This window comes from Sparus aurata, chromosome 19 (assembly GCF_900880675.1).
Source record: "Sparus aurata chromosome 19, fSpaAur1.1, whole genome shotgun sequence".
Lineage (NCBI taxonomy): Eukaryota > Metazoa > Chordata > Actinopteri > Spariformes > Sparidae > Sparus > Sparus aurata.
The window spans coordinates 5,330,297-5,341,735 of record NC_044205.1 but is presented as its reverse complement, the minus strand read 5'-3'; the positions used below and the strand labels follow the sequence as shown (position 1 = coordinate 5,341,735).

The following is an 11,439-nucleotide window of genomic DNA, read 5'->3' as shown; positions in this document are numbered from 1 at the left end:
CACAGATAGTCAGAGATCTGTCTGTACATCTGCCCAGATGTGAGGCTGAATCAGAAACTTCTCCTCCACTTTGGTTTAGATCAACCAATGATCTCAGAGCTCTTCCTGTCCAGTACTCTATCCAGGAACAGGAAACTCAGCACAAAGAAAGCACCAACAATACGTTAAAAATACCCCCATAAAAAGTCTCAGAATGGAATACTTATTGTTTGTAATCACTTAGATGATATGGGCAAAAACTATTCTGTCAATGTTAAAATTTAGACAAAGTTGATTCTATTCATTTGTTACGATTAGTTTACTATTAGTTTGTCCCTGTCTTTGTTGCTCTGTTGGTTTGTCAGCAGGATTACACACAAACTACAGAACAGATTTGGACAAACCTTTGAGGACGGGTCTCGGCCCACATTTCACCTGATTATCTTTTGGTATGGATCTGGATAAAGGGGCAGATACAGACATTTGCATGACGGGCCTTTTTAAATCTTTTTTCTTTCCACAGGGAATATTGTTTCTTGATGAAAAAAAGCTGCCATACTTAGGTGGCTGCTGTGTAACAGTGAGTGTAGTTGGATGTGGATTCTAAAATAAATCAATTATTTATCCACAACACAATGGAGATTATATAAAGTAAATATATTGTCAAGGGCTTTAAAATAAAATATACAATATCAGTGCATGAGTTTCTGTTTTCCAGATGGCAGCAGGGTGAACAAACTGACTGGGGTGGGTGTTGTCTTTTAGTATCCTTTGTGCTCTGTGCAGACATCTCCCCTCACTGATGCTTTGTATGGGTACCAAAGAAGCTCTTTTTGGTTTTGAATCACCCGCTGTCTGAACCGTGCACAAACCGTGAGGGTCAGGGCGGTCGTCATTAAGACGAGACACAGCAAACTTTTTAGGCAGAGGAACGATGGATTGTGTCTGGAGGCAGGAGGGAACACTCTCCTGTTACAGAGATATGTTCAAAATGTCAGTAAGAACATCAGCTAGTTGCTCGGCACACGTTTTTAGAACGCGGCCAGGTGTAAGTACTTACTTACATACGTGAGTAAGAGTACAGATGTTATGTTAAAATATTACTTTGGTAAAAGTACAAAGTCAACAATACAAATAGTACTTGACTAACTGATACATTATTAAGCAGAGATCCCTCTCCAGTCTCTGCTGTCTTCTCTGTGCCTCCTTGCTGTCAGCAGTGCTGCACTGTGCTTCCTTGTCACGTGACCAAATGTCTGGATAGAGACATCACTGAAGATGTATATTGCTCATTACAGACGTTGTTATCCTGGCAGCATCTCTGAACATTTGCCTGTGCGCTCAAAACAGTCCTGTAGGGCTGCTGTAGCTTCAGTCGTCCACACTTTAACAGTTTTAACTGATGGTTTGACCGTCTTGATCAGCTGTGAGTAAGCAGACAGAAGAAGCAGAGAAACAGACCAAAGAGAGGACCTGGGAGGGCTTTGTAGCCGCTAATATAAAGATTCCATCCTGTTGTCTAGTCATATTGCTGCTGATGACATCATACAATCCTTGCAGTGCAAGTTTTTGAGTTTGCATCTGTGGAAACAGCAACAATAAAAATCACAATAAAAATTCAACATCTGCTCAACACTGTCCATCCAGCTTGACTGCGTTTGAGCCCCAGGCATTATGTATGTTAATACAGAGCTCTCCTCCGCTGAGTCCTCGCTGAAGATGTGGGCACAGCAGTCTCTGACTTCTCGTTGCTAAGTAAGCCCGAGTCCCTTCCTAACAGACTATCACCTCTCTAAGCTGAACAGAACTTTGTCCATGTGATCAGCAGCAAACGTCAGTCGAGCTTTCAGGGGCCACGTCTGGAGCAGGGACTTCTTTCTAACACAGCAGCCTCTCAGCTCACGTTGATGTGAAACACACCAGCTGTCTTCCAGCAGCTTCTCATTCATTGCAGACTTGCCTTTGGTGGTTTCTGGTTGACTCTTGACCATCCTGACCAGTTTTCTCTCAGCAGCAGGTGATAGTTGGTGTTTTCTTCCTGAACATGGCAGTGACACAACTGTGCCATGTACTTTATACTCACAAACAGTTGTTGTACAGTTGATCTTGGGACCTGTAACTGCTTTAAAATGGCTTCAAGTGACTTTCCTGACTTGTTCAAATCAATAATGTGCTCTTTCAGATCAATGCTGAGCAGATTTGGACACATACATTGCTTACTGAAACAAACTTCATGCATGTCTTTTGTGACAAAGCATTTTGTTTTCCACTCGTTTCATCACAGAAAAAGTGAGAGCTGTAAATATCATTGGAACTGAAGACTGCCAAGATACACATGATCATTCTGACTGGGACTATACGGTTGGTATACGGTTGTGCTCGACCTTGCACTCTATGAAATGTTACACCAATAAAATTGGTATATGATAATGTATGAACATAACTCGGTGACTGAAAAATAAAACATTTAATCCATGATCATTACAACAAACTTTTCAACATTTTTGATGTTACATTTGTGTAAATGTGTAACCAATGTTTTCACACTATTCTTCCGAGGAAAATTGATTTGGGGTATTTGTCCCTAAGAGAGGCCCACTGCACAAAGAAATAATCAGACATTGGGTACAGGATCTTCCCTGTGAGTGACAGCGTCTGCACCCGACAGATACTTTCAACATAAACTATAAGGACTTTCTTCATTCCCAGAATTCCAAGCAGGAGTCCTGCCACACACAGGGGAACGCACGTCCCCGGGCCGTTGCACAGCACCTGAAACAACAACACACACAGACATGAGGGCGATGAGCACATTTCCAGGAAGTGACATAAGTTTCATAGAAAGCAGCCTTCTGGGTGCTGCTCAACACATCTGTGACAGAGCTCTCATGGCTACACGACAGAAACTAGTTCAAGGAACAATTCAGTGTGGTATACAATTGTCGATCAATATGTTTAATCCCTGTGTGTCCAGTACTGAGGCAGACTGCCAACTGAATTGTTTTTTATCCAGACATCTAGTTTTTCTTCTCTTCTATAATAAAAGATGGCTCTCACAGTGGGGATTCTACTTGTGACCAGTAGTCTCCAGTTGCTCTGTGGTAGGCTCTCTGAGCCAGTGTCAAACTGAACACTGGTGTCTCTGAACAACAGTAGAGTGAATATCAAATATATCTGGGTCTGGCTGACAACACACAAGTTGTAATATTAAGTGTTTTTTTCCAAATACCTACAAAGCTTGAAAACATTTATTTTTTCACTTTTTCTCACTCTCACTTCACCCTCTCAATATACTTTTGTTGACTTTTACCCACCAGACTTCTGTCATTCCAAAGTATGAATGAGGACAACTTTCATTGTGTCTGTGTGGTAACTGTTGTCATTTCTATTAGAAATACTGTACAAAGTTTGAGTAATTAATCAATTATTAAAATCCATTGCTTGCCTTCTGTATCGAAGCTGAGCCTTCACTCAAGTGTAAAATAGTCCTGTTACACAGTGACTGGGACTTTTCTCTAGCTTTTGCTTTTTTTCTTGTCTGAAACAGTCGATACATTCACCTCCTCAAGGCCCCTTAAAATAATTTGAAATCATCCGATGCAAAATAAATCCCTCTTTGATTGAACTGCTCACAGCATACTCCCACAATGTGTGAAGAGAGGCTACAGGCATGACATGATTCAATCAGTCAAAACGGATAGTGCTAAAGGATAGCACAGGAAATGATTCTCTGTGTGCTTGTTGTTGAAACCTCAGGATTTAGAGAGTCATGAACTGTTTCAACCCAAACATGACTGAACTTAATTGTCCCTTAACTTTCAAGTGAAGAAATGTGAAGGAAAAATGAAGGCAGCTCAGTCAGACTCAGAGACAGAGGGGGAGGGGACGGGGATGGAGAAGTGGCCTCCGGGCTGAAGAAGGCTGAGGGAGTTGAAGGAGTTTGGGTTTACAGGAAACCAGACAGAGCTGCTCTGAAGTCTGGAGAAGTCATCATGCAGCTCCACGGTACAGACCAAACAGCACTGGAATATCCTCCCTACACTGCTCACTACACAGAACTGGCCTGCACTCTGCATTTGCCGAGCAGAACAGTTCCATCATTCTTCCAGCTCAACAGAGAAAGAACAGTTGCTTTACAACCATGAAATGAAATGGTTCGAGGAGCAGCAGATGTAAGCATCCAGATTACAAACCTTTCCCTGGTTAACTTGTGAATTTGGGTGGTCAGTTCACAAATGATCACTGTGCAGTAAACTAAACTAAACAATAAGCCATAAACATCGGCAGGTTTCACCACCCGATCTCAAGATCTCTCCCTATGCAGTAAGTCCAATTCTGGAGATGGAAATCTCATTTCCTCCTCCCACAGATTTCCAGGCACTGGATTACCATTGAGTTACGTAATGTGGTTACAGTCAGCTTTCTTACACTAACTTGATTTCTTACACCATATATATTAGAAACCCAGTTAATACAGCTAGATTTCAGCTTGAGAAACCATATTGTACATTATGTATAGTTTATAGTTAATGTATAACAGCACTTGTCGCGACAGGATTCCAAATCAACAGATGATGTGCCACTGCTCTAACCTGTTTACAGGGGCTGCCATATAGACAGCAAGAGGCGCCCCAGCAGGATGTGTGGACCAGGCGTGAGGGCCAGTGCTCAGCATCAGACTCGTTCAGCAGCTAAACCACCAGCACAAAGAGGCCAGCAACAGCAGACAGCTATGTACAGCCAGGATATTTTCACATACCACTCATTTAAGGGTATACTGTGAACAAACCAGAGCTGATGTTATACTATTGTATAATGTTATGGTGAGTTTAATTCTACTGATGTCATGATGTTTGAATGAAGTGTGTTTATTGGAAAGTTCAACGGTAATTATATAATGAATCTAGTCTTTCAGAGGGTGTACGGTTGGAAGAATATTTCCTTTCTTTTCTTGTGTATTTATTGGACTAAAGAAGGCTTGTGGAATATAGCAAACTCACACACATCTACCACATAAAACTGGGTGGGGGGTGTATGGGTAGGCAGAGGCCATGAGTCTGTAGATACTTTTACTATTGCAAATCCCTCCACTTGCCCTTTATATATTTTCTCACCATTTCTCCTGTTTTTATTTTGTGGAAGCATTTCCTTATCTAAACTGGGGTATAAGGATATTTTATGATATTGTAAAGCCATCTGTGGCAAATGTATGACTTTATGATTTTGGGCAATGTAAATATGACTTGACAATTGACAGTTTAATTTCAAAAAGGTAATAGATGTTTTTAAAAATCTTAAATTTGTTCTTCATTTTACTCATGTGTCTATCATATTCCATGTCAAATGAATGCACTTCTCATGTACTTTGTGACGGCCTCTCTTGCCTGTGAAGATGTGTGAGTGAAGTGCCACCGGAACATTTATCACCAACCAACAGAGCAACAACAAGAGGTCTGATCTGCCTGACCCTGCTCACAGCTCTCACCAACACATAGCAGCTTGTCAAATTTGTCAAATGTATGTGTGATGAGATACAGCAGTTCAACGTTTTCGCTGCACTCAGAACCTCTCTATAAAGCATACCACTTATTTTGAACATGTGGTCCAAAGTATGGAAATTCTAATGCCCCCATCAGGTTAAAGATGATGTGGTTCTCAGCAGCTGCACCAGTAAAATCCCCTTATGGCAGAATCAGTGCCATGCTAATGAGAGAGGCTGAGGGTTCATGACTGTTCCTCAGCAGTGCTGCAGTCAGAAGCCTGACTGGAACATTCCTGTCATGACTGCTCTGGCACTAAGTCCCCAGCTTTGTTTCCAACCAGCCACCAATAACTAGAGGATTCTGCTGGACAGACATCCAGAGGGACCCGTCACAGGTCTGGAATCTGTTCTCACTACTCTGATCAGCTAAACATACAGTTCACAAATACCAGAGCCAAGCTACATTATCTGTACTCTAACAGAGGTGAAGCTGAGAGATTTTCATTTAACTGACAAATGAGTTCTTACTGTTGCTTCCATTTCCCAGATTATTTAGTTTCCACACAAACTAAACTCTGTCAAATTTACATTCTGCTAGTAAAGTAGTACCTATAAATATTGTCACCAGGTTTTAAAATGTAATTTTCAATGTTGTAAATAGCACAAATTAAATTGCAGTATTAGCATTTTTAGTGAAAAATAAACCATACCGATATAAAAGGATAACAAGAAAATTAGTCTTATAAACTTGGGTTAACCAAAACGTAAACAGACCACTTAATGACATATTTAAACTAGGAACCAGTAAGGCTCGCCTTCTCTCAGCCTGTGTTTTAAAAAAAAAAAAAAACTCATTGAAAAAAACCACACAGACATCATCATGATGACGTGTACCATGCTGGACCACACAACGCCTCTTTAGGAGCCGCGGCGCCAGCTTTCTGTGTGAATTGCACATTACATTTGTTAAGTATTTAATACTTCAAAAACAGACATTACAATATAGAATTGCACATACTGTTGTAGCAAATTCACATATCAACATCAGAAGAGTTGGCAATACTCGGTGTAGGCTGTTGAAATTGTGCCATGAAGAAACAAACATAAAAGGAGAATATCTCACAAGGCTCTGGTGTGTCTTTACAATGAAATACTTGTCAAACCTGAAACCACGTAACATTCAACTCTCCATCGTTGTATGTTCCAGCATATAAAACAGGACAAGCAGCATTCTTCATACCTGTTCCTCATTCAACACATTCTTGTAACTATACAGAGACTTTTTTTTTTGCTTCTTCTTTGAGAAAGATACCAGGACCTTTACAACCTATAATGTAGCGATACTTCAGAAATGATACATATACTGTACACACTTCCTGCCATTGAAGAAAAGAGCCATGTTAAGCTGAGTGGTAGCATGCAGTGAAACACAATAAAGCATGTGGAAACATCCACATACTCCTTGTCAGTCATAAACTGCATTTTCCTATCTACTGTAGATGTTTAAAGTACAACTACAACAGTTGTAACACTTGTTTTGAACTGAATCAATGACATTCAGCACAGATTAAGTTTTACGGTTCAAAATGTGATATTGTTAATACCTACTTGGAACGAGAATGTCTTTCAAAAGCTGATCTATTTGAGAAAGAGGAAGTGTAATTCAATGAGCATGATCTTGTGATGCAACCCAAGTTAAATGTCAGCATTGTTGTAAGTTTCATAAGTCAAGATTATTTCTGAGTTCGTATTCTTATAGATTGAATGGGTTTGTGTAAATCAATATTCAAAGGGTTACTTAAACAGTTCAGTATCGCACTTCTACAAAGATGAGGGACTCACAAGATACAGATTAGGAAAATAATGCTCACAATCAGATATAGAAGCTATCCTGCCTCTTAGTCTTGTGTATGTGTCATGGTCAGTTAGACCTCCCCTGTCTGGGGGCACTCACCATATCAGGTCTGAGTCTGAACACCAGAGGAAGAGAGTACCACAGGGCATTCAGAGTGCTGATAACAGAGGAACTCCAAGACTGATGGACTTCCCGGCTCCGTGGGATCCGACAGATGGTGAACTGGGGAACAAGGACAAATGTCCATCAGGGGTGCTCAGAGATGCTGCAGTGGTCATTGCAACAAATACAGATTCATCAGAAAGATTTTACCTCCACAATGAAGGTTTTGTTGGTTTGTTTGTTGGTTTGTCGGTAGGAATACACACAAAGTACTGAGCAGACAGTTGGATGGAGGACGGGTCTTGGCCCATAATAAACTACATTAAGTGTTGGTGCAGATCTGGAAAAAGGGGAGGATCCAGGATTTTCACATGTTCTTCAACACTGAGATAGGCTGATGGAACATATCAGCCATATTTAGGAGGATGTTATCTATCAGTGAGTACAATTTGATGCAGATCTTTATAAACATCTATTAATCTTCCACAACACAATGGAGATCGTTATTCCATCTGCATTGTTTTGTTGTCCTAGTGGTTGCTGTTACACAAACAGTGATCTTAAATTATGGTTAAGCGGTTTTGGGTGGTTTCAAATTTAGAGTGATGCAGGACAAGCAAATCTGATATTGGATTAGGCTTGACTGAACTAAAGAGGACTGTTGGGAGGTACGCGCTCTACTGAGTGTAACTCATTTTGGTTGACTGACTTTCAACTCTCATAACTCAGACTTCACAGGTGCTTACCAGCTCATTTATAAAGTTTTCCAGTGAGACTACACTTAACTATATGTCCGCACAACAATAACGGCTCAGTTCACCCAAACTATATTGAAATCAAGCCATGCAGGTATTTGGTGAGATTTCAGTCTCTAGCTCAATTTTTTAATAAATATGGATGAAATTTCAATTGTGGGGCATTCTGTGAAACATATAACCACAACATTCTGACTGAGTACATTTGTTGCATGTCAGTATGTCAGCCCCCTCTTCCCAATAGTTTCCGTCTATGTCTGTCCAGTAAGCTGCTCAATAAAAGGTAAAATGCCAAAGAAAAGCAGTCTAGGAAAACATCTGTGGATTATCCATGCCAGAGACATAGAGAAGCAAAGATGACAAGTGCACTCATGCCACCTGCTGGTGCACATTCACACTGTGCCACAGACAGACCTATGGGTTACTGTACATTACATCTTTTATCAGCTTCAACTGACAACTTTGTATTTTTGGTGTTAATATATATATACACACATACATATATACATATACACACATTATATATATATATATATATATATATATATATATATATATATATATATATATATATATATATATATATATATATATATATATATATATATATATATATATACATACACACACATGCATGTATACATACATCAGGGTTCGTACACATTTTTCAAGGTCAAATTCAAGCACTTTTCAAGCACTTTTAAGGGTCATTTTTAAGATTTTCCAGCACCTTACTGCTGGGGTAAAATACGTATTTAAAGGAATATATATACTTGTGATTTTTTTCTTCACTTTTTATCACAATTATGTACATTGTATTATGCTGTAAACATCTAAAATTATATTCTATAATAGCAAAAACTTCAGAAATTAATTATCCAGTCTGATCCCAATTTTGTAAAAGACACAGAGTTATAATGTCAAGCACTTTCAAGCACTTAAACTAAAATCCAAGCAATTTTCAGACCTTGAAAACATAACATTGAAATTCAAGCACTTTCAAGGATTTCAAGCACCCGTACGAACCCTGATACATACATACATATATAAAATAAAATATATATAAAATAAATAAATAAATAGTTAAACAAATAGACAAAATGGTCTGCACAGAGCATCATGGTTATACTCCCTACCATCCACACCCAAATATACCTAGATTCTCAGCTGTGTACCTGTGGGTCACGGTCTGAGTGTTGGTTAAAGTTTTCAAGGGTGCAGATTTTCTCCTCACTCATCCTGTCAGTGTCAGCGATAACATAGTGTCGAGGTGTGTAGGCTGCAGAAAGGCACTCCATCACCCGAAGGATCTCTGATGTGTGACCACCTGGAAAGCATTTAAGACACACTGTTAACTACATTATGGAAACATGATGAAAGTAAATGTGAACGACAGCCCTGTCAGAGCTCCAGGCTGCGACATTCGAACTCACCATTCACATGGAACAAAGTTTTGTCACAGACTTTTCAGCATCTGTTAAGAATTCTAAGTATTTTATATCTTCAGATTTACTATGTCAGTAACAAAATACCCAAGAAGGAGGAGGCTGTCCACATAATTCTGGCCATGTAGTGTATCCACTCTCATCATTACTATGAGGTGAGAGACCTGTCACTGTCTGGAGCAAAAAAAGAGCAAGCAAGTGTCAAACGTTTTTATGTTTTGCACTTTGGGTATGTAACACTAGCACTGTATGCTACAATACGCCATGGTTGTATGATTATTTGATTTCGACGTATCTTATAAGTGTCTTAGGAGATCGGGACTGTTCCATATACTGCTAACGTTACACCCCTATCTTCTCAAAACGTTGGTACAGCCCGGTAACATATGCATCGTTAGCGTGGAAGCTAAGGAAGTCGGCTAATGGCAGAGCGGAGAAACTTTGCTCTGCTTGTCCGCCCTTTACCGCTACAATTTGAAGCAATGGCTAACAAGCTTGGAAGTACAACTTATCATTAACGTCATAAGAACTGACTGAGGAACCGATTATGTTAACTGGTTATGACCCAAAAAACAACAGCACATATCAGAGGTACCGTGTTACATGGATGTAAATGAATGTCATTAACGTTACCTGAACCCGCAACGATGAGAACAGCGACTGAACCTTTCGTTCCAGGTTTATAGTTTGGTCCACTTTTTAAAACAATATATAACCTGATAAGAAATAGCAAACATGTAAGTAGAACAACTAACGCAGCTCCTACCAGGACCGCCATGACGGCTACGGCGGCTCTCTAGGACAAACCAGGTACGGCGTATTTTTCGCCTGTGTTCCCTGAGTTCTGGCTTTCAGGCAAATGTTCGTTTCAAGCTGCGTAGGCTACAAAGAATGCCTCCAGTTATCGTTGGAAGCGAAAATATGATCGTTTATGAATACCGTTATGAGCTGATAGAATACAGGGTAACACCGCAAAACTGAAACAATGTTTTGATTTGCAATTGTTACCACCCAGCTTATTCTGGTGAGACTCCCTTTCCAGGGCATGGAGGATGTCTGCTTTCGCTGGAGTGAAGTCCATTTTCTGTTTGTGTGTGTGTGTGTATTTATATATAAAGATAGTGTACAATATGTATACTGCAAACATTCCATTGGCCCCAGGCTTTATGGGGCCAGCTAAACGCAACACCCACCTCAGCTCCGCCGATATTAACTATATATATTGTCAATGCTCCATCATTTCTCCATTGTCCATTATCACCACTTACTGGTGACCTGGAATAAACAAAATCAGCAGACAGTGCATTTATTGTAAACATGTTAACTGTTGTAATATGAAATGTGCAAAAGTGCAGAACAGTCAACTACAAATAAATTGTTCCTTGCATGAACATAATGGATGTTAAGTGTGTAAAATGTTAGTGTAAAAATAAAAAAAATAATTACATATAAATAATGACATATAATGACCTGGGTGAAATGGAACTAGTGTGGAAATTATTCAAATCAGGAGTATGGACTTTTCAGTCCACTGATATAACATATCACACACTATTATATATATATATATATATATATATATATATATATATATATATATATATATATATATATATATATATATATATAAATCCTGGAAATATACAGTCTTTTGCTAATCTAAATTTCATTGTCATTTTTAATCTTCTTCGACCATTAAAATTGTGTCTCATTGCATTGTCAACATTTTTAGTTTGACCTATATTATTTGTATATAAGTGTATATATTTTTGTTGCACTGTATTTTGTAATTTAATTCTGCTCAGATTAGAGTTGGGTCAG

General features: G+C 39.2%; 2 protein-coding genes across 3 annotated transcripts in view; one reads left to right on the top strand and one right to left on the bottom strand.

The window, feature by feature from the left end:
- Positions 1–2,431: 2,431 nt before the first annotated feature.
- Positions 2,432–10,682, bottom strand: alg14 (ALG14 UDP-N-acetylglucosaminyltransferase subunit). Its single transcript, XM_030398790.1, has 4 exons — positions 10,252–10,682; positions 9,349–9,500; positions 7,416–7,538; positions 2,432–2,751 (listed from the first exon to the last, which is right to left on the bottom strand). The coding sequence occupies exons 1-4, from the start codon at positions 10,394–10,396 to the stop codon at positions 2,521–2,523; spliced, it is 651 nt and encodes a 216-aa protein (XP_030254650.1). The 5' UTR covers positions 10,397–10,682; the 3' UTR covers positions 2,432–2,520.
- The window catches only part of steap2 (STEAP family member 2, metalloreductase), a 31,287-nt gene continuing 29,846 nt past the window's right edge, over positions 9,999–11,439 (top strand). The window contains exon 1 of one of the 2 annotated variants that reach the window (XM_030398788.1): positions 9,999–10,209. The gene's annotated coding sequence lies outside the window, so the exon portion shown is untranslated. Of the gene's footprint in view, positions 10,210–10,303; positions 10,429–11,439 lie in introns of those variants that run through there. The other variant, XM_030398789.1, reaches the window with a different exon arrangement.

Excerpts from the sequence above, each read along its gene's own strand:
- alg14 (XM_030398790.1), bottom strand. The coding sequence starts at position 10,396 with ATGGCGGTCCTGGTAGGAGCTGCGTTAGTTGTTCTACTTACATGTTTG. Across the intron at positions 9,501-10,251 it reads TCTCATCGTTGCGGGTTCAG|GTGGTCACACATCAGAGATC; the intron begins GTAACGTTAATG and ends AATGCTTTCCAG. Across the intron at positions 2,752-7,415 it reads TCAGACTCAGACCTGATATG|GTGCTGTGCAACGGCCCGGG; the intron begins GTGAGTGCCCCC and ends TTGTTGTTTCAG.